This window comes from Tamandua tetradactyla, chromosome 9, assembly GCF_023851605.1.
Source record: "Tamandua tetradactyla isolate mTamTet1 chromosome 9, mTamTet1.pri, whole genome shotgun sequence".
Taxonomy (NCBI): domain Eukaryota; kingdom Metazoa; phylum Chordata; class Mammalia; order Pilosa; family Myrmecophagidae; genus Tamandua; species Tamandua tetradactyla.
Window position 1 is genome coordinate 20,035,467 of NC_135335.1, and position 18,895 is coordinate 20,054,361.

The 18,895-nt window shown below is 47.9% G+C and overlaps 1 protein-coding gene across 1 annotated transcript; it reads right to left on the bottom strand.

Moving 5' to 3' along the window:
• Positions 1-691: 691 nt before the first annotated feature.
• Positions 692-12,423, bottom strand: SMTNL1 (smoothelin like 1). The gene is made up of 8 exons (XM_077116221.1): positions 12,309-12,423; positions 7,741-8,342; positions 7,365-7,497; positions 7,206-7,257; positions 6,030-6,188; positions 5,748-5,862; positions 5,377-5,528; positions 692-1,072 (listed from the first exon to the last, which is right to left on the bottom strand). Exons 2-8 carry the CDS (start codon positions 8,338-8,340, stop codon positions 928-930), a joined length of 1,356 nt encoding a protein of 451 aa, XP_076972336.1. The 5' UTR covers positions 8,341-8,342; positions 12,309-12,423; the 3' UTR covers positions 692-927.
• Between the last annotated feature and the right edge of the window lie 6,472 nt (positions 12,424-18,895).

Consider the following 18,895-nt stretch of genomic DNA (forward strand, 5'->3'; position numbering starts at 1 on the left):
TCACTGCGCCATGCTGGTCCTTTTTTGTTGTTGTTTGCTTTTTTCCCTTCCTGAGAATTTCTCATCAGTACGCGTGCTCCAAAAAGCCAGGCAGGATTGTTAGAAAGAATCATAATCAGCTCAAGGGTTCATTTAATGAGAAGTGGAAAAACAAAAGCAAACCAAAACTTTGGCTGCAATTGGAGGAATTACTGTCATCCGAAGGAATAATTCTCCTGGTTGCAGTTGTTGAAAGGTACTGCAAAGCCTCAGGCTTTTAAGAGTCAGATTGTGCATTACCTTTGGGTCTAGAAAATCCTTCCAGGCCCCACAAGCCCAGTTCCGGTGAGATTTTTGAGAATCTTCTACTCCAACTCCTGCCCTGGAGTTCTCCCAGTCGGGGAGAAGCATGGGAGGTGGAATTAGGGAAAGCACCACCGAGTCTTGACCTGTAAGATTTGTGTTTCCTTTTCGGCTACCGCTTATTGAGCTCATTTGGCCTATTATTTCGTTATCTTAAGTAATCCTCACAACACCTCTGTGAGGCTGCAACTGTGAAACCGAGCCTCAGAGAGGTTAACTAGTTAGTGGTAGTTCACAGCCGGTTGGTGGTGAGACCTGATCTGTCTCACCCCAGTATTGGGCTATTGTCCTTGCCCAAATACCTTGCACAGTATTAGGAGTGAGCCAGATGATGGCCAAGGAAACCAGCTCTTCCAATCGGGATTTATTCCCACACTGAGACAGGTCTCCGGGCAGGGTATGGAGGGAGCACTGAGGGACAGATAAGATTTTACATAAGTACTTTTAATGCATTTGAGACCAGCACCACTGCCCCTTCCCCAAGCACCAAGCTTTCTTCTTTCCTGGAGCAGAAAGTCTCGGGGCCATGGGCCATGGGTCAGCCGGGCACTCCGCCGTGCTCTGCCCACAGGGATGGTCAGCTCCTCATTTCTTCTTCGTCTTCACGAGTCCCTTCTGCACGAGGCTGCGGTATAGCTCCTGGATGTAGGTGTAGACGCATTTGGAGTCAGGCACCGCCAGGCGCACCATGTCATCCACCTCCAGCAGCTGAGCACAGTCAGCCAGTTTTCTGAGGGGTGGGAGAGCAGAGGGCCAGAGGTGAAGGATGTCAGAGCTCAGGAAAGGGGTGGACGAAGCCCGTAGAATCATGCATGTCGGAGTTGGGAGATCACTGGGGCCAGAGGACGTAACTGAGGTCCTGAGAGTCAAAACTCAAACCCAGCTTCCACTCGCAGGTGTATCTGTCCTCTGGCTTCAGGGAGCCCCTGCTAGGTCAGGCCCCTCAGGAAGAATTTAAAGGACAGAAATCTAGTCTTAGCCGGAGGGCTGGCAGGCTGCACAACAGATCCAGGATTTCTTTCATTCACTCAGCACACACATATTTATTGAAGGCCTACTATGTGCCAGGCACTCTTGTAGGCCCTGGGAATTCAGCAGTGAACAAAACCCAAACTTCCTCACCCTCATGCACTGACATTCCCATGGGAGAAGACTGGAAGAAACAAAACATGAAACATGATATTTGAGCTGGTGAGAGATGTGATGGAGAAAAATAAGGCGGGGAAGGGAGAGAGGGAGTGCCAGGGTATGCCCCTGTGTTAAAGAGTGGGGGCTCCTGTCTTTTTAGCAGGGTGTTCAGGGAAGGCCTCTTTGGAGACAGGCTCATGTGCATGCCTCAGAAGAGGGTTCCAGGCAGAGAGAAAGGCCCGTGCAAAGGCCCTGAGGCAGGAGTGGTTGGTGTGTTTGAGGAACTGCATAAACTTGGGAGCAAGTCCCCTAAGTCCTCCCAGCTGCCCTTTGGGACCCCACGCCTGCCTGCTGCCTCTTGCCCCCTTACTCTGAAGCTTGGAGTGGAAGAAACCAGGGCCCCAATGGAAATCTTCCTCTGGGGCCAAAACAACTGGGTTGCAAGTAGCCCAAGGATTGGGCTGGAGGATTTCGAAGAGTGGAACAAGCACCCAGTGGCCAGTTCAGCAATTTCAGTTTTTTTTTTTTGAGGGGCAGGGGTTGTGTCATTCCTCTACATGGGAGAGGCAAAATCTCCTGTCCCATAGAGCCTGGGGAGTGGGGAGGGCTCCTGCCAGCAGCACAGTTGGCCAAGCCCAGAGAGTCTCTGGCACTGCCTGTTCTTCCTCTTCCCCAGGACCCTAGAGGAATCAGAGGAGAGTTCTGGAAACGGGGGCAGGGGAGTACAGTAGGCTCTAACAGAGGGCCCCCCTGATTTTTCACACTTAATCTTCACACCAGTCCCTCTGATCTGAGGTCTTCCAGAGCGATTACATGAGCTGTCGAGGGCCAGCGAGAAGGGAAGGAAGGGTCAGGTTCCTTGGCTTCCATTCTCCATTCTGCAACCCAAGCACCCGCAGTCACCTCCTCCCTTTCCCTGCCTCATGTCGCCCGCCGACCTGTATGGCCTGAGCATTCCTTCCGCCTTCCTGTGGCTCTCCAAGGGCTGGAACCAGAGGCAAGGCAGCTGAAGGAGGACAGTGCCCCATGTCCCACAGACTGATGGCCAGGGTGGAGGTGCAAACCCTCATACTATTCCCGCAGAGCTCCAAGTCCTGTCCGGGAGCTTTGCTTCCAAACCCCAGGTCTGCTGCAGACCTCCATGGGACCTAGGAAGTCACAGCCTCTCTGCATGTCATCTGCATGATAGGGCTATGGTGAGGATGGAATGCGATGAGCCAGGTAAAGTCCTGAGTGCAACGCTGGGCACCTGGGACTCTTGTCACCTGGCTTGTCATCCTTAAAAGTGTTGCTGACAGTAGGACGTGGTGCTCCTGAGCCCCCTTACCCTCAACCCGCACCCTGGAAGGGACCTTCCGGATCATCGAGTCTGATGGGTTTTAAATGCCTTCCTTCTTGTCCTAGGGCCCCAGGGACAAGCCTCAGGGACCTTCTTGAGAAGGCGGGTGGGGGCTGAGCTCCCCGTTGAATATTTTTTTTTATACAGTGGGCATTCATTTCATGCATTTTGTTTGAGGATGTCTGCTGAGGAAAAGAGCTGTTTGAAAAGCACAGGTCAACTTCAACCCTCGTTTTGCTGATGAGAGGCCTGGAGAGGGGATGGAAGTTGGACCCCGACTCCCTGCACACTGGGGGGCCAGGCCTGGACTGGAGACCCTAGACCACGGTGCTCCTAATGTCCCCTGACTTAATCCCCACCGCCAGGGCTTTAGAGATGTGCTCAGCTGTGCACTGGGGGACCCCAGCGGGGCCTCACTTGTGGCTCCTTTTGCACAGCCTTGCCTCTGCCAGGCGGCTCGCAAGCCCCTCCCTGGGTCCATCCCAGCAGCTGGAAAGAAGGTATGCTGGTTTGAATCTGTTGTGTACCCCAGAAAAACCACACCCTTTAATCCTCATTCAATATTGCTGGGTGGGATGTTTTTTATTGCTTCCATGGAGATGTGACCCACTCAATTGTGGGTGCTAACTTTCGATTAGATGGTTTCCATGGAGATGTGTCTCCACTCACTCAAGGTGGGGTTGTTTACTGGAGCCCTTTAAGAGGGAACCGATTTGGAAAAAGCTTAAAACCACCAGAACCCACATAGCCAGACACCTCAGGAGCTGCAGAAAGTGCTCTCAGGAAAGCCACTGAAGAAGCCTGGAGAGAAAGCTAGCAGATATTGCCGTGTGCCTTTCCAGCTGAGTTAGAAAGCCCAAACGTCATTGGCTTTCTTGAGCGAAGGTATCTTTCTATGGATGCCTTAGTTTGGACATTTTTAAGCCTTGCCTTAACTTGGACATTTTCACGGCCTTAGAACTGTAAACTTGCAACTTAACAAATTCCCCTTTTTAAAAGCCATTCCATTTCTGGTATATTGCATTCTGGCAGCTTTTGCAAACTAAAACAGCAGGCATGTGCCTGGGATGAGCTGAAGGCTGCCAGGGGACCTGCTTCCCTCTGGGAAAGCTCCGCAGTGGGTAGAGATGGAGGTGTCTGGCTAAAGGCATCCCCTCTGCCACCATCCCCTGGCAACCATGTCTTTGCCTCCTGGGCTACTTCCTTGGACCAGAGATCTGGAAGGAAGGGTGGACCCCACATTCTCCCTCACATGCCTCCTTTCTACTACCACTTCTTTCTCCAGCCAGCCACCAGCTCCAGACACCAGACTAGGAGGGCCTCAGCAACATCGCACCCTTCAGGCTTTAACACGAATAATCATTAATCATAATAACCAATGCCATTCATTGCCATCTAATAACAGCAGCTAAGGTTTTTTTTTTTTTTTTTTTGCATGGGCAGGCACCAGGAATTGAACCCGGGTCTCCGGCATGGCAGGCGAGAATGCTACCTGCTGAGCCACTGTGGCCCACCCATCAGCTAAGTTTTTAAAAGTGCCTGTTAGGGGTTAGGTATTTGTTATACAGGCTTTCTTTTTTTAATTTTTAAATATCCTTGTATTTATTTTAATTGACTTTAGTCAAGGATTTGATTGCATATAGATTAGTGGAAGGAAACTGTTTCTGCCTAGCAATATAAATGAAAAGTTATGGATTAACTTTGTTACGCAGGCTTTACTTTTTATTGTTTCTTTTCACTTCTCTTAAGTCTGCAACCCCTTAATTTATCAACTGACATATTTCACAGAAATTGACTTCTCAATCCATGAACATCTTCATTTAACTTTTTCTCTGTGATTAATGGGGCATTGTGCCGGTTTGAAAGGATTATGCACCCTAGAAAAGCCACGTTTTAATCTTGATTTACTTGTGGAGGCAGCCATTTCTATTAATCCCTATCCAGCATTGTATGCTGGAAACTTGATTAGATTATCTCTGCAAACATGTTCTGCAATCCAATTGTGGATATTAACTTTCCATTAGATGGAGATGTGACACCACCCATTCCAGGTGGGTCTTGATTAGTTTGCTGGAATCTATAGGGGCTTTCTTAACCCTATATATGAGGAAACATCATCTCCATTTTAGAGATCAGAATGTGGAGGCTCAGAGAGGTAAAGCAGCCTGGTCAAGATCACACAGCTAATGAACAGCAGAGTCAGAATATGACCCCAAATCCCTGCACCTCCCTCTAACACAGCAGGCCCGCCTCTCCTCCATCCCAGACCCTACCTTACTTTTCTTGATAGCACCTGGCATTATATTGCAGATCTGGGGTATAGGGGGAGGGGGGCTACGATTCTGTCTCTCCCTTTAGAACGTGAGCCACAAGCTAGCAGGGATTTTTGTCCGTTTCACCCATTGCTCTATCCCCCGGGGCCTGCAGCCATGCCTGGCGCTCCATTCGTTGCAGAAATGAATGAGCCGCCAGTGCCTCCGCGTGAGTGCGCCACTCTCCCACCCCTGTGACCCCAGCGCCCGGCGAAGGCAGCCCCGGAGCTCCCACCCGCCCCGGCCGTGGCTTACTCTGCAGTGGAGAAGGCCAGGGTGAAGTTGTGCCGGCGCTGCTTGGGGTCCAGTTCATTGTAGTCGAAGGCGTCCGGGAAGAATTTGTGGATGAGGGCGCAGAAGGCCATGCCGCTGCTCCAGCTCGAGGAGAAGTTCTGGATGTCCACATGCTGCGGGCCAAGGCGGGCGGGAGGGGTCACTGCGAGGCCTCGCAAACCTCTGGCCTAGAGGAGCTGGCTTCTAGGCCATCCAGATGAGCCTTCCATCCCCTGGTGCACCACCTCGGACCCTCACCAGCACTGCCATCCTAGGGAAGGAGTCCCTGTCCCCCCACCCCACCCCCAGCTCTCACTCCTCCACGTCGCCCACGCGCCCCTGTCTCTGCCCACCTCGTATTTTCTGGTCATGGCCTTACACCACTCCAAAAGCATGTTCTTGACGCCGCCGATGGCTGCCCCAGCTGCTGTAGGGTTCCGGAACAGGGCCGTGGGACCCGAGGCTGCCCTGTGAGCCGAGGCGTGGAGACGGCCACGTTGGAGAGGTTAGGAGGCCGCTTCGGGCCTCGCCACTCACCCTCCCTCCCCCACCCTCTCAGCCGCGACATGGTTCCCAAACGGAGACACCCCCCATTTTCCCACCACCCCCACCCCGTTCCATGCCTTTCATCCTACCCGCCAAACTTGTCCACGATGGCTTTGCGGTTCTGTGCACGGGGTCCCCGGGGCCGGGCAGGGGCGGACACTCTCCGCTCTGGAGGCTTCTCCTTCTTCTTCTCCTCGGAGGACGGGGGCTCCGTGGGACTCTGGGCCACATCGCTGGGGGAAGGCTCACTACATGGAGAAGGGTGAGAGGCTAGGAGCAGCCGCTGCATGGAGCAGGGAGGTGGGGGTGGGGCCGGCAGGCTAAAGGGGTATGCATGATTGTGCTGCCTGCCCTGGGCTCACATTTATTCTGTGCCTGGTCCTGGGAGTGGGTGGCAGAGGAATAATGAGGGTCAGTTTAACCTCCAGGAGTATGGTGTGGATATGGGGGCAGAACTAAGACAAGTCCCCGTCCAACCTGAGTTTGAATCCTGGCTTTGCCTTTTATTTGCTGTGTGATCTTGGGACAGTCACATCACATCTCTGAGCCTCAGCTTCCTCATCTGTAAAATGGGGACAAGAACAGCCAGCCAGGGGTTTTGTGGCCTGGCAGAGAAGGTGAATGTGAAGCACCCAGCATGTACCTGCCACACAGTGTGTGAGTGTTCACTGAATGGCTACTGGTTCACTTTCCCTAAGACAGTAAGTGACAAGAAGATGGATTTCAGCTCAGTATAAAGGAAAAGTACCCTAACAACCCAAGTTATGCATTACTTTATCCGGCACCTCCCAGGCACCAGGCACTATGCTTGGAGCTTTGCACACGTGATTACATCATTTAGGCCTCACAGTAATCCTATGATGGAGGTGCAACGACTGGGCCCATTTCACAGATGAGAAGACGTTAAGTGACATGGTCAAGGTCACACAGCTGGCAAGGGGCAGCACTAGAGCCCAAACTCAGGCTTCTTGATCATGCTCATACAGATGCTGCTGCTACCATGAAAACATGCTGAGCTGCAAGATAAGGAGCTCCTGTGAAGAGCTGTCAGGGGTGGTGAAGTGGAGAGCACCAGGTACCCTACTCTCCCTTCTACCTGTACCTCCTTGGGTTTCCTGGACTCTGGGACAGGGGCCTGAGTGCTAGGAATCTAGGGATATCTCAAGATCAGGGGCTGGGGGAAGCCTAGGCTGCAGGGATAGTAGACTTTGAGGGGAGCAGGTAGCCGGGGGAGTTGGAGCTGGAACCCTGGAGGTTGGCATTACCTGGCAGAAGGACTGGTCTCTCCGGAATCTGCGGTGTCTGGACCCACCTCATCTGGAGCAAAGGAACAGGTGGGAGGGAGACTGGGGCTGCCTGTGACATGCTCCCTGCGTCCCCTGTCCTTCCACATCCTTCCTGTGCACCCCTGGGCTCTCACTCACCTGGGCTCAGGCTGTGGCCCTCCTCTGAGGGACTCTCAGGCCACTCCTCAGGGGAGCTGGGAATCACCCCTTCCCCTGGCTCTGGTGCTCTCTCTACCTCCTGGTCCTGCTCTTCTTTGGTACCTCCTGCCTCCTGGAAAGCATATGATCTTTATGGGGTCACAGATGCACAAGTACCTTCCCAGTGCTTCGTGGTATCTTCAGAAAGTGCGACAAGGCACCTGGGGTCACAATGCTGTGTCCCTGGTCCCCACCTCCTCCACCCAGCTCTTGATGCCAAGAGGGAAGGACTGGACTTTCTCAAGGAAATAAGGAGACATCCCTCCCCCTAGACCCTTGAGGGGAACGTCTACTTCCTCTCCTCTGCCTCACTCACCACCTCCTCTTTTGCATCGCTTTCAGCCTCTGCTGTCCCATCAGCCTCCTTAGGTTCAACTTTGGCCTCATCTCTCGCAATGGCCAGTTGAGATCCAGGCTCGGCCTCTTCCACACCAGTCTTCTCCTTGGGTTCAGCACTGGTCTTGTCATTCACCTCAGCTTTCTCCCTAGAGCCAAGCTCAGCCTTTGGCTCATCAGAGGCCAATGTGGTCTCTTCTTTCCCCTCCACTTCCTTGGCTTCGGAGGCGGTCTCTTCTTTCCTGTCAGTCTTCTCCTGGGAGGCTGGTGTGGTCTTCTCCTTACCACCATCCTCTTTAAGCTCAGCCTTGGTCTCATCTTTCCCACCAGCCTCCCCTTTGGATTCCACCTTGGCCTCATCGAACCCATTTGCTTTGTCCTGGAGTTCATCTGAAATGCCATCTTCAGCTGGAGCATCTTCCTGCTTTCCTGTCCTATCTGGTGGCCCCTCTTTGATGGCCTTCCCAGCTGTGCCCTTGACCTCCTCTGCAGAGTCTCCACCTCCCAGCGTTCCAGGGGGCTCTGTGGTTGGGGAGACTGTGTTCCCATCCTCGGAGGGTTTCCCTTCCTTCTGCTCCATTTCTGAAAAGAGAAGACAAGCAGGTCTGTTTGTGCCTGACGGATGCCTGCATGAGGCTCTCCCCACAGAGGGCACTGGCCTTCAGTCTTGGTTGCTGTACCACTTGCACCTGGGACCTGAGCCATCCACTTTTCCAAAAGTGGCAGAATGAAGGCATTGAGCCTTGCTTCCCAAAGCTTGGACAGCTTGTTGTTGCAGAGTGTATACCTCAAGGACCGCTTTCAGCTGTGGCCATGGCTTTAAGGAACCTTGGGCCACATAATGCCTTGTCAGTGATTTTGCTTTCCTTTGGATTAGGCCAACTAGGAGGTCAGAGTTTTGATACAAGCATGCCTGTCACACCTATGGAGCAATTTCTGCTCGACCCCCTTGATGGAGAGAGGGAGCCTCAGGCTCAGAGCCTAAAGCAGGCAGGAGTATCTAGAGAGAATTTTAGTAACACTGCTTTGTTTCCATTATATTTATTTTTACAGTTACCTTCTATTTCTGGCAAGTGATACTGAGTTTCCATTTCCAATAGTGATACAAAGTGTCTTTTAAAAATATATTTACTGAATTTAAAAATAAGTTAATTCAAGGGAAAACATTCAGGAAATTAGAGTGCAGGTGGTACAGATGTAGTTAAACCGTGGAGGTGGCATAAAAACACCTGAAATGTGGGGAAGCCCTGAGCCAACTGGTCTCTGGGCCTCTGCCAGCTCTGCCAGCCTGTGGTTCTCCGAAACAATGGGCCTGGGCAGGGAAGAGTTTCCTTTGGTGAAGAATGGAAACGCACTCTCCCTAACCTCTGCAGGGAAACCTGACCCTCCACCTGCCCAGAGGAAGGGGAAGGGTGATCCTGAGGGTGATCCTGACAGTTTAACTTGGGGTTTCCTATTCCAATACTGTATATACTGTAGGATCTACAAAAACAGGTGTGTGCGGGGGGAGATGGGAGGGTGCAGACTCAGCTTGGGAGGTATGGCTACGAAGAAAACAATCCCCAAATAGGGTTCAGGCTGTGACTCAGGCTAGAAGTATAGTGGACACTCTCATCATAGGCTAAAAATACCTCCTGCCCTTGGTAGTGCCGTCTGTCTTGGTGAGCATAACCAGGCCACCTGGGCAATTGGGACAGAGCAAGGGAGGCAGGTAAACAGGCAAACACAGGGAAGGGCTCAGCTCCTGTCGCCCACTCAGGTCTTACTGCCCCAGACCAATGTCTCAGGGTCCCTGCATTTTTGTCCTTCTACCATTTCCTACAAAACTGTCTGGGGTTTATGAAGGTGTTCACATTGACCTTTAACTCCACCCCTCCGGCCAGTAGCGTGTTAAAGTAAGAGAAAATAAAATCAGCCGGGGAAGTGGAACGCTCATCCATGGGCAGCCAGGAGGCTTTGGAGCCGGCTTTCACCAGCATCTCCTGCTCACTCACTCTGAGACCTGACCAAAGTAAGTGCCTTTGCCTCTCTGGGCCTCAGTTTCCCCCAGGGATATCAGGATTAGCTCTAGATCACGTTTTCCAACCCTCATTCTATTGAAAAGTCATCTTTCACAAGACATTAGTAAGGAGGAATAGTGTTCTCTGGCCAAGTTTGTCCAGAAACGGTGTACTTCTTCCTCTCTTAGAAATTTACAAACTCCTGAGTGTTTAATAGGAGTTTTAGAAACTTTATAGTAAAGGAAACTGCTTAAGTTTGCTTGACTCAAGTTTTTCCAAAATCTGCTTAACCACTTGACCATCCACTTCTCTCCCTTTGTGTTCTCCTGTTTTATTTTTGTTCTTCCCTGGGCGGGGTGTGTCTGTGTGTGTGTGTGTGTGTGTGTGTGTGTGTCTCCTCCCCTTCTGAGCTACACCCCATTCGGCAGAAGAGAGTAGGGGAGATGCAGCTCTCCATAACCCACATTCTCTCCTTTCCTTTTCTACCCTGCCCTCTTGCTCAGCAGGTGGGAGAGCAGTGGTAGAAATCATTGATTCTGGAGCCTTACCATGCGCCTGCTGTAAATTCTCAGTTCCCACTCTTCACTAACCGTGGGACCTGGGACAAGTTACCTGAACTCTCTGTATTTTGATTTCTGCACTTATAAAATGGTGATAAAAATAGCCTGCCAGGCCGGAGACCCGGGTTCAATTCCCCAAGCATGCTCATGCAACAACAAAAAAAGTCCCACCCCATGAGACTGACGGGGGATTAGGGAAGCTAATGCATAGGGCATATTTAGAGGAGCACTTGGCACAGAGGAAATTCTGGGTCCCTGTACCGGGATAAGGTCCCAATCAGCCTCGAGGACATTTTGTTGCTGAGACAAGGCACAGAACTGAATGTCAGTAAGCTGACGACAAACCTTTTTCACAGCTCAAAGCGTGGCAGTGTTTGACTAAAGCACCACTGGATTCTCGAACCATCCTTCTCTCTCCGAAATTTCTGTCCACCGTATATATCACACCCTCACAGTGGTAGAGGGTAAGGGGCAGGTACACACACACACACACACACACACACACACACACTCAGTCATCCTGCGTGCTCACCCCTCATGTTGCCCCCCTCCGAGGTCATCATAAATAGATAAGGAGTGAATAAACTCGGAATGCAGAGAAACCCTGATGATGCCACCAGCCCAACCACGAATCCCTCCACAGTGGTTTGCCGTGTACACCACTGTGCCTGCTTTCGCCCGGGTCATTCCCTGCTCGGACTCTTTGCAATGGGTGTTATTTGCCCCATGTGACAGATTAGGAATCTGGGGCTCAAGAAGTCCGGGGTTCGGGTGGGTCACGGTGGCTCAGCAGGCAGAGTTCTCACTTGCCTGCCGGAGACCTGGGTTCAATTCCCGGTGCCTGCCCATGCAAAAAAAAAAAAAAAAGAAGTCTGGGTTCCTTGACCAAAATCCTAGGACAATTAAACAACCAAAGTGCACCTAGAACCCAGGACACCAGACTCCCAGCCCAGTACCCACACCAAAAATGCTGCTCCGTAACTGTTTCGCCCTTTCAAGATACCGGCTCTATTGTGTATTATGGGGCAGATAAAATGTATCCAGGAAAAAAATAATGGTTTATAAGTGTACTGTACAGAGTAACTATCTATCAGTGTTATTTAATGTATTAATTATGGTGGGGTTAGAAAGGGAATAAAATGTTCTCAAATTGTTAGCAATTTAAAAAAAAATGCTGCCACGACCAGCTCTTCACCCCAGTGTCCCCTCAAAGGACCAGCTCTTCACCCCAGTGTCCCCTCAAAGGCCGGAGTCCAGAGTGCGGGGTTCTCCACTTGGGGAGGGGGTGGAGGTGGGGAGGGTGTGTGTGTGGGGAAAGGGCAGTCAGTGATGGGGGAGGAGTTCAGCTCTCTTTCTTGTAAGTGCCCATTAGGCCTTTCGTGAAACTTTCTCCATCCCCCTCTCCTTCCTTTCTTACTCCCTACTTTCCTTCCTCCCTTCCTTCCCGGGGAAGCCTCAGTACCATCCCTATTTTGTGAGCAAAGCAGCATTGCAGATAGCTTCTCCTCCCTCCCATTTCTGTTGGCAGACCTGGAAGAAAAGAATCCCGGAACCTTGAGTTCCAAGCCCCAAGTCATCCAGGCCATGCCTTGTGGTTCTATTGAACCCACTGCCACCTTCTCTGGCTTCCAGCATTCCTGAGGCTTCCATCGTCCCCCAGCTCCAGCCAGGGACCCTCCCTTGCTGGGTCCATCCCCCAGAGGTTTAGAGAACCCGTCTCTCAACCCAACTGCACTGGTCAGATTCCCAAGGTCCCCTCCTTACATTCCTCAGGCTACCCTGAAGAGGGAGTCTTAAGGGGGTCCAGCTCCCCAGGACTGAGGATCTAAAAAGAGCTAGATGAGAGTGGTGGATAGAACCAGGAAGGAGCCTGAACTTCTTTCCCCAACTTAGGGGCCCTACTTGGACGCTCTGGTTCTTGGAAGGTGGGAGCGGGGGTTGGCAAATGGAGAGGGGACGCTGAGAAAAGGGCGCAGGGCGTCTCCTACCTGTGGGACCTCTGCCTGGGGGCTTGGGAACTGTCTCCTTTTCCGGCTGGGCTGCCTCCCTCCCAGGCTGCCTTTAAGCCCCGGAGGCCTCTAGCCCCCAGCTCCTTCGTCCCGCCCCCACCCCTCCCCCCTCCCCCATCCCAGGAAGCCCAAGAGTATTGTTTACTACCCTGTCCGTACAACTCTTTCCCCTGGGCTGGGAGGATCGGATTTCCCAGGAAGATCTGACAGGTGGCACCTTTCAATCACGGCTGCGCCTCTTGGCCCTGACCCCTGGGGCATCCGTCCTGCAGTCACCTTTCCCTGTAGTGGACTCACTTGGCACTGGGGACCCTGACCGTCATCTACAGGGGCCATCTGGGAAATGGTCCCCAGCCCTTTTCCTCTGCTCCCTTCATGGGAGCCCCCCACCCCCACCCCACCCCCCACCCCAGGATCCTTTAAATAGTCCCTTTTACTCTTCTTGAGACAAAAGCAGCTGCAGAAGGGAGGGCTGAGAAGGGGGTGAGCAGGGCAGCTGCCAGACATAGTGGTGGTGGTGGGGGGGTGGGTGTCTCAAGAGCACACACTAGACGGAGAGGTTTGGAGGTGGGAGGCGGGGCGAAGAGGAGAAGAGTGATGGGGCAAGCTGATAGGTTACTGGGTTTGGAGTCTAGAAAATGTAAAACTCTCAGGTTCTATTTTGAGCTAAAGTACACAGTAGGCTCTAAATACACTTTGTACTGAGTATATGCCGGATATCCAGCAGGGGAAACAGAAAACAGACAAAACCACATAAAAACTCCCTGTGTTCATGGAGCTTACATTTTAGTAGGGGCAGATAGTATACAAGTCAATAAATAAAATACTTATTAAGAGTGCGATAGGTTTTATGGAGAAAAATTAAACAAGGAAGCCTGAGGGACGTTCTTTTTTGGGGGTACGGTGGTGTAGATATACTGAAATCGAGTAGCTAAGGAAGGTATCACTAAGAAGGTGACATTGGAGTAAAAAGCTGCAGGAAGTGAAGGAGTCAGGCAGGCAGATATGGAGGAAAGAGCATTCCAAGCAGAGGGGACCAGCAAGTGGGAAAGGTGGGAGCGTACTTGGGTGCCTGGTAACTGGGCAGGAGGCAAGGGTGGCTGGAGCAGGGTAAGCAGGCAGGAGAACAGTGGGAGAGACAAGGCAGTGGGATTGGGTTAGGGAGGGGCTCAGAGGCCATTGCAAAGGCTTTGGCTTGAGATGGGAAGCCATCAGAGCGTTTCAAGTGCAGAAGTGACATAATCTAACTTCAATTTGAACAAGCTCACCCTGGATGCTGTTTCGAGAACAGACTGAAGGAGAAGCATGGACAGAAGCAGGAGATGGTTGAGGCTCCTGCAATAACCCAGGTTTAAGATGATGTTGGTTTGGACCAGGTGTCAGCAGTGGAGGCGAGAAGTGGTAATACAGTAAGAGTAGAGCCCATGATGTGCCAGCTTTCTCTTCAAGCTAATAGAGTGACTCAGGCCATTCCATTATTTATTTTTTTAGCATTAATATTTTATTTGATTTATAAAAATCATTTGGAAATTTTACTTCCCTTATAATGCTCTTTTTAAAATATATAATTTTATTGACAAAACCTAACAACATACAAACACGAACATTCTTAACATATGAACATTCCATTCTTGGTATATAATCAATGACTCAAATCATCATCATATAGTTGTATATTCATCACCATGATTATTTCTTAGAACATTTCCATCACTCCAGAAAAAGGAATAAAAAGAAAAAAGAAAAAACTCATACGTACTGTGCTGGTTTGAAAGGATGTACGGACCCCAGAAAAGCCATGTTTTAATCAAAATCCAATTTCGTAAAGGAAGAATAATCCCTATTCAATACCATATGTTTGAATCTGTAATTAGATCATCTCCCCGGAGATGTAAACTAATCAAAAGTGGTTGTTAAACTGGATTAGGTGATGACATGTCTCCACTTATTGGGTGGGTCTTGATTGGTTTACTGGAGTCCTATAAAAGAGGAAACATTTTGGAAAATGGGAGATTCTGAGAGAGCAGAGAATGACATAGCCACGAGAAGCAGAGTCCACCAGCCAGCGACCTTTGGAGGCGAAGAAGGAAAATGCCTCCCAGGGAGCTTTGTGAAAGGAAGCCAGGAGAGAAAGCTAGCAGAGGACGCTGTGTCTGCCACATGCCTTTCCAAATGAGAGAGAAACTCTGACTGTGTTCACCATGTGCCTTTCCAGATGAGAGAGAAACTCGGGCTGTGTTCACCATGTGCCCTTACACTGGAGAGAGAAACCCTGAACATCATCGGCCTTCTTGATCCAAGGTATCTTTCCCTGGATGCCTTTGATTGGACATTTCTATAGACTTGTTTTAATTGGGACATTTCCTCAGCCTTAAAACTGTAAACTAGCAACTCATTAATTTCCCCTTTTTAAAAGCCATTCCGTTTCTGGTGTATTGCATTCTGACAGCTAGCAAACTAGAACACATACCCCTTATGCCTCCCTCTCATTGACCACTAGTAGTTCCATCTACCCAATATACTTTAGCCTTTGTTCCCCTGTTTTTTTAATACCCTTTACTACTCCCTTTCATTGATCAGTAGTATTTCAGTCTATACAATTTATGTTAACATTTGTTCCCCCTATTATTTATCTATTTTTAATCCATATGTTTTACTCATCTGTCCATACCATAGATAAAAGGAGCATCAGACACAAGGTTTTCACAATCACACAGTCACATTGTGAAAGCTATATCATTATTCAATCATCTTCAAGAAATATGGCTACTGGAACACAGCTCTACAGTTTCAGACACTTCCCTCCAGCCTCTCTAGTACACCTTAAACTAAAAAGGGGATATCTATATAATGCATAAGAATAACCTCCAGGATAACCTCCCGACTGTTTGAAATCTCTTAGCCACTGACACTTTATTTTGTCTCATTTCACTCTTCCCCCTTTTGGTCGAGAAGGTTTTCTCAATCCCTTAATGCTGAGTCCCAGCTTATTCTAGGACTTCAGTCCCACATTGCCAGGGAGGTTTACATACCTGGGAGTCATGTCCCATGTAGAGAGGGGAAGGGCAGTGAGTTTGCCTGCCATGTTGGCTAAGAGAGAGATAAGCCACATCTGAGCAACAAAAGAGATTCTCTGGGGGTGACTCTTAGGCCTAATTTTTTTTTTATTTTATTAATTTAAAAAATTACAAGAAACAAACATTCCCAACACATACACTCAGCAATTCACAATATCATCACATAGTTGCATATTCAGCATCATGATCATTTCCAAGAACATTAGCATCAATTCAGAAAAAGAAATAAAAAGACAACAGAAAAATATAACAAACAGAAAAAAAAATTTTTTACAGGGCCATACCCCTTACTGATCCCTTTCATTGATCACTAGCATTGCAAACTAAATCTATTTTAACATTTGTTCCCCCATTATTAATTTTTATTCCATATGTTCTACTTGTTTGTTGACAAGGTAGATAAAAGGAGCATCAGACACAAGGTTTTCACAATCACACAGTAACATTGGGAAAGCTATATCATCATACAATCATCATCAAGAAACGTGGCTACTGCAACACAGCTCTACATTTTCAGGCAGTTCCCTCCAGCCTCTCCATTACATCTTGGATAACAAGGTGATATCTACTTAATGCCTAAGAATAACCTCCAGGATAACATCGCGACTCTGTTTGGAATCTCTTAGCCATTGACACTTAGTCTCATTTCCCTCTTCCCCCTTTTGGTCGAGAAGGTTTTCTCAATCCCTTGATGCTGGGTCTCAGCTCATTCTGGGATTTCTGTTCCATGCTGCCAGGAAGAGCCACACCCCCGGTAGTCATGTCCCACGTAGACAGGGGGAGGGTGGTGAGATTGCTTGCTGTGTTGACTGGAGAGAGAGGTTAGGCCTAATTTTAAGCAGGCTTAGCCTATCCTTTGCGGGGATAAGTTTCATATGAACAAACCCCAAGACTGAGGGCTCAGCCCTTGATTTGGTTGTCCACACTGCTTGAGAGTATATCAGGCCTTCTCCAAATGGGGAAGTTGAATTTTCCCCCTTTCTCGCCATTTCCGCAAGGGGACTTTGCAAATACTTTTTTATTCACTGCTCAAATCACTCTGGGATTTATCAGGGCATCACACTGGACAAACCTACAAAATCTCATGCCCTATTCAAGGTTCCATTCAAGGAACACCATGTATGGTGTTCACTTAACCTGTCCATATAAGTTATATTAGGAAATGCACTAGTCAAAATATAAATTTTGTGCCAAATAAACATTTTTTGCTTCAGTCTCACACAGAAGTTGAATTTTAAAAATATGAATGACCATCTATTTTCAACATCCTGCAATATTAACATTCCTTTGTTCTTCCTCATACAAAAACATTTTTTAATTTGTACATTTAGTCACTATCATTGTACACTCTAGGCATTCCTAGATTATACCATCTCAGTCTTTATTGTCTATCTTTCCTTCTGGTTTCATATGTGTCCCCAGCCCTCCTCCCTCTATCATTCTCACATTCAGCTTCATTCAGTGTTCTAACATTATTGTATTACAGTTAGGTAGTATTGTGCTATCCATTTCTAAATTTTTACAATCAGTTCTGTTGCACAATCTGTATCCCTTCAGCTCGTTACCCAATCTCTACCCTATTTCTATCTCCTGATGGTGTCTGTTCTTAATTGAAATTCTCCAAGTTCATTCATTAATGTTAGTTCATAACAGTGAGACCATATAGTATTTGTCCTTTTGTTTCTGGATAATCTCACTCAGTATAATGTTATCAAGGTCCATCCAAGTTGTTACATGCTTCATAACTTTATTTTGTCTTACATATTCCATCATATGTATATACCACAGCTTATTTAGCCACTTGTCTGTTGATGAACATTTGGGCTATTTCTGTCTTTTGGCAATTGTAAATAATGCTGCTATAAACACTGGTGTGCAAATGTATGTTTGTGTCCTTGCCCTCGTGTCCTCTGAGTAGATACCTAGCAATGGTATTGCTGGATCATATGGCAATTCTATACTTAGCTTCCTGAGGAACCGCCAAACTGCCCTCCACAGTGGTTGTACCATTTTACATCCCCACCAACAATGGATAAGTTTGCCTCCTTCTCCACATCCTCTCCAGCACTTGTTGTTTTCTGTTTTATTGATAATGGCCATTCTGGTGGGTGTGAGATGATATCTCATTGTGGTTTTGATTTGCATTTCCCTAATAGCCAGGGAAGTTGAGAACCTTTTCATGTGCGTTTTAGCCATTTGTATTTCCTCTTCTGAGAAGTGCTTGTTCACGTCTTTTGCACATTTTTTAATTGGGTTGTCTGTCTTTTTGTTGTTGAGTTGAACAATTCCTTTATATATTCTGGAAACTAGACCCTTATCTGATATGTCGTTTCCAAATATTGTCTCCCATTATGTAGGCTGTCCTTTTACTTTCTTGACAAAGTTCTTTGATGCACAAAGGTGCTTAATTTTGAGGAGTTCCCATTTATCTATTTCTTTCTTCAATTCTTGTGCTTTGGGTGTAAGATCTAAAAACCGCCTCCTATTACAAGTTTTATAAGATATTTCCCTACATTTTCTTCTAAAAGTTTTATTGTCTTCGATCCATTTTGAGTTATTTTTTGCATAGGGTATGAGATATGGATCCTCTTTCATTCTTTTGCAAGTGGATATCCAGTTCTCCAAGCACCATTTATTGAAGAGATTATTTTGTCCTGGGTGAGTTGGCTTGACTGCCTTATCAAAGATCAATTGCCCATAGATGAGAAGGTCTATATCTGAACACTCTATTCGATTCCATTGGTCAGTATATCTATCTTTATGCCAGTACCATGCATTTTCGGCAACTGTAGCATCGTAATACGCCTTAAAGCCAGGTAATGTGAGACCTCGACTTCATTTTTCTTTCTCAGGATATTTTTAGCTATTAGGGGTTCCTGCCCTTACAGATGAATTTGATTATTGTTTTTTTTTTTCTATTTCTGCAAAGTAAGTTTTTGGGATTTTAATTGGTATTGCATTGAATCTATAAATCAACTCAGGTAGAATTGACATCTTAACTATATTTAGTCTTCCAATCCATGAACATGGTATGCCCTTCCATTTATTTAGGTCTTCTGTGATTTTTTTTTGTTGTTGTTAAGCAATTTCTTATAGTTTTCTTTCTATAGGTCTTTTGTATCCTTAGTTAAATTTATTCCTAAATATTTTATTCTTTTGGTTGCAATTGTAAATGGAACTTTTTTCTTGATTTCCCCCTCAGATTGATCATTACTAGCATATAGAAACACTACAAATTTTTGACTGTTGATCTTGTAACCTGCCACTTTGCTGTACTCATTTATTAGCACTAGTAGTTTTGCTGTGGATTTTTAGGGCTTTTCGATATACAGTATCATATCATCTGCAAACAGTGAGAGTTTTATTTCTTCCTTTCCAATTTTGATGCCTTGTATTTCTTTTTCTTGTCTAATTACTCTGGCTAGAACTTCCAACACAATGCTGAATAATAATGGTTACAGTGGACATCCTTGTTTTGTTCCTGATCTT

Bases quoted from the DNA above. Each gene is read 5' to 3' on its own strand.
- SMTNL1 (XM_077116221.1), bottom strand. From the start codon at position 8,340: ATGGAGCAGAAGGAAGGGAAACCCTCCGAGGATGGGAACACAGTCTCC. The intron at 6,189-7,205 runs GTAATGCCAACC...TTCTCCATGTAG, and splicing joins GAGACCAGTCCTTCTGCCAG to TGAGCCTTCCCCCAGCGATG. The intron at 1,073-5,376 runs GTAAGCCACGGC...CCCACCCCTCAG, and splicing joins CTGGCCTTCTCCACTGCAGA to AAAACTGGCTGACTGTGCTC.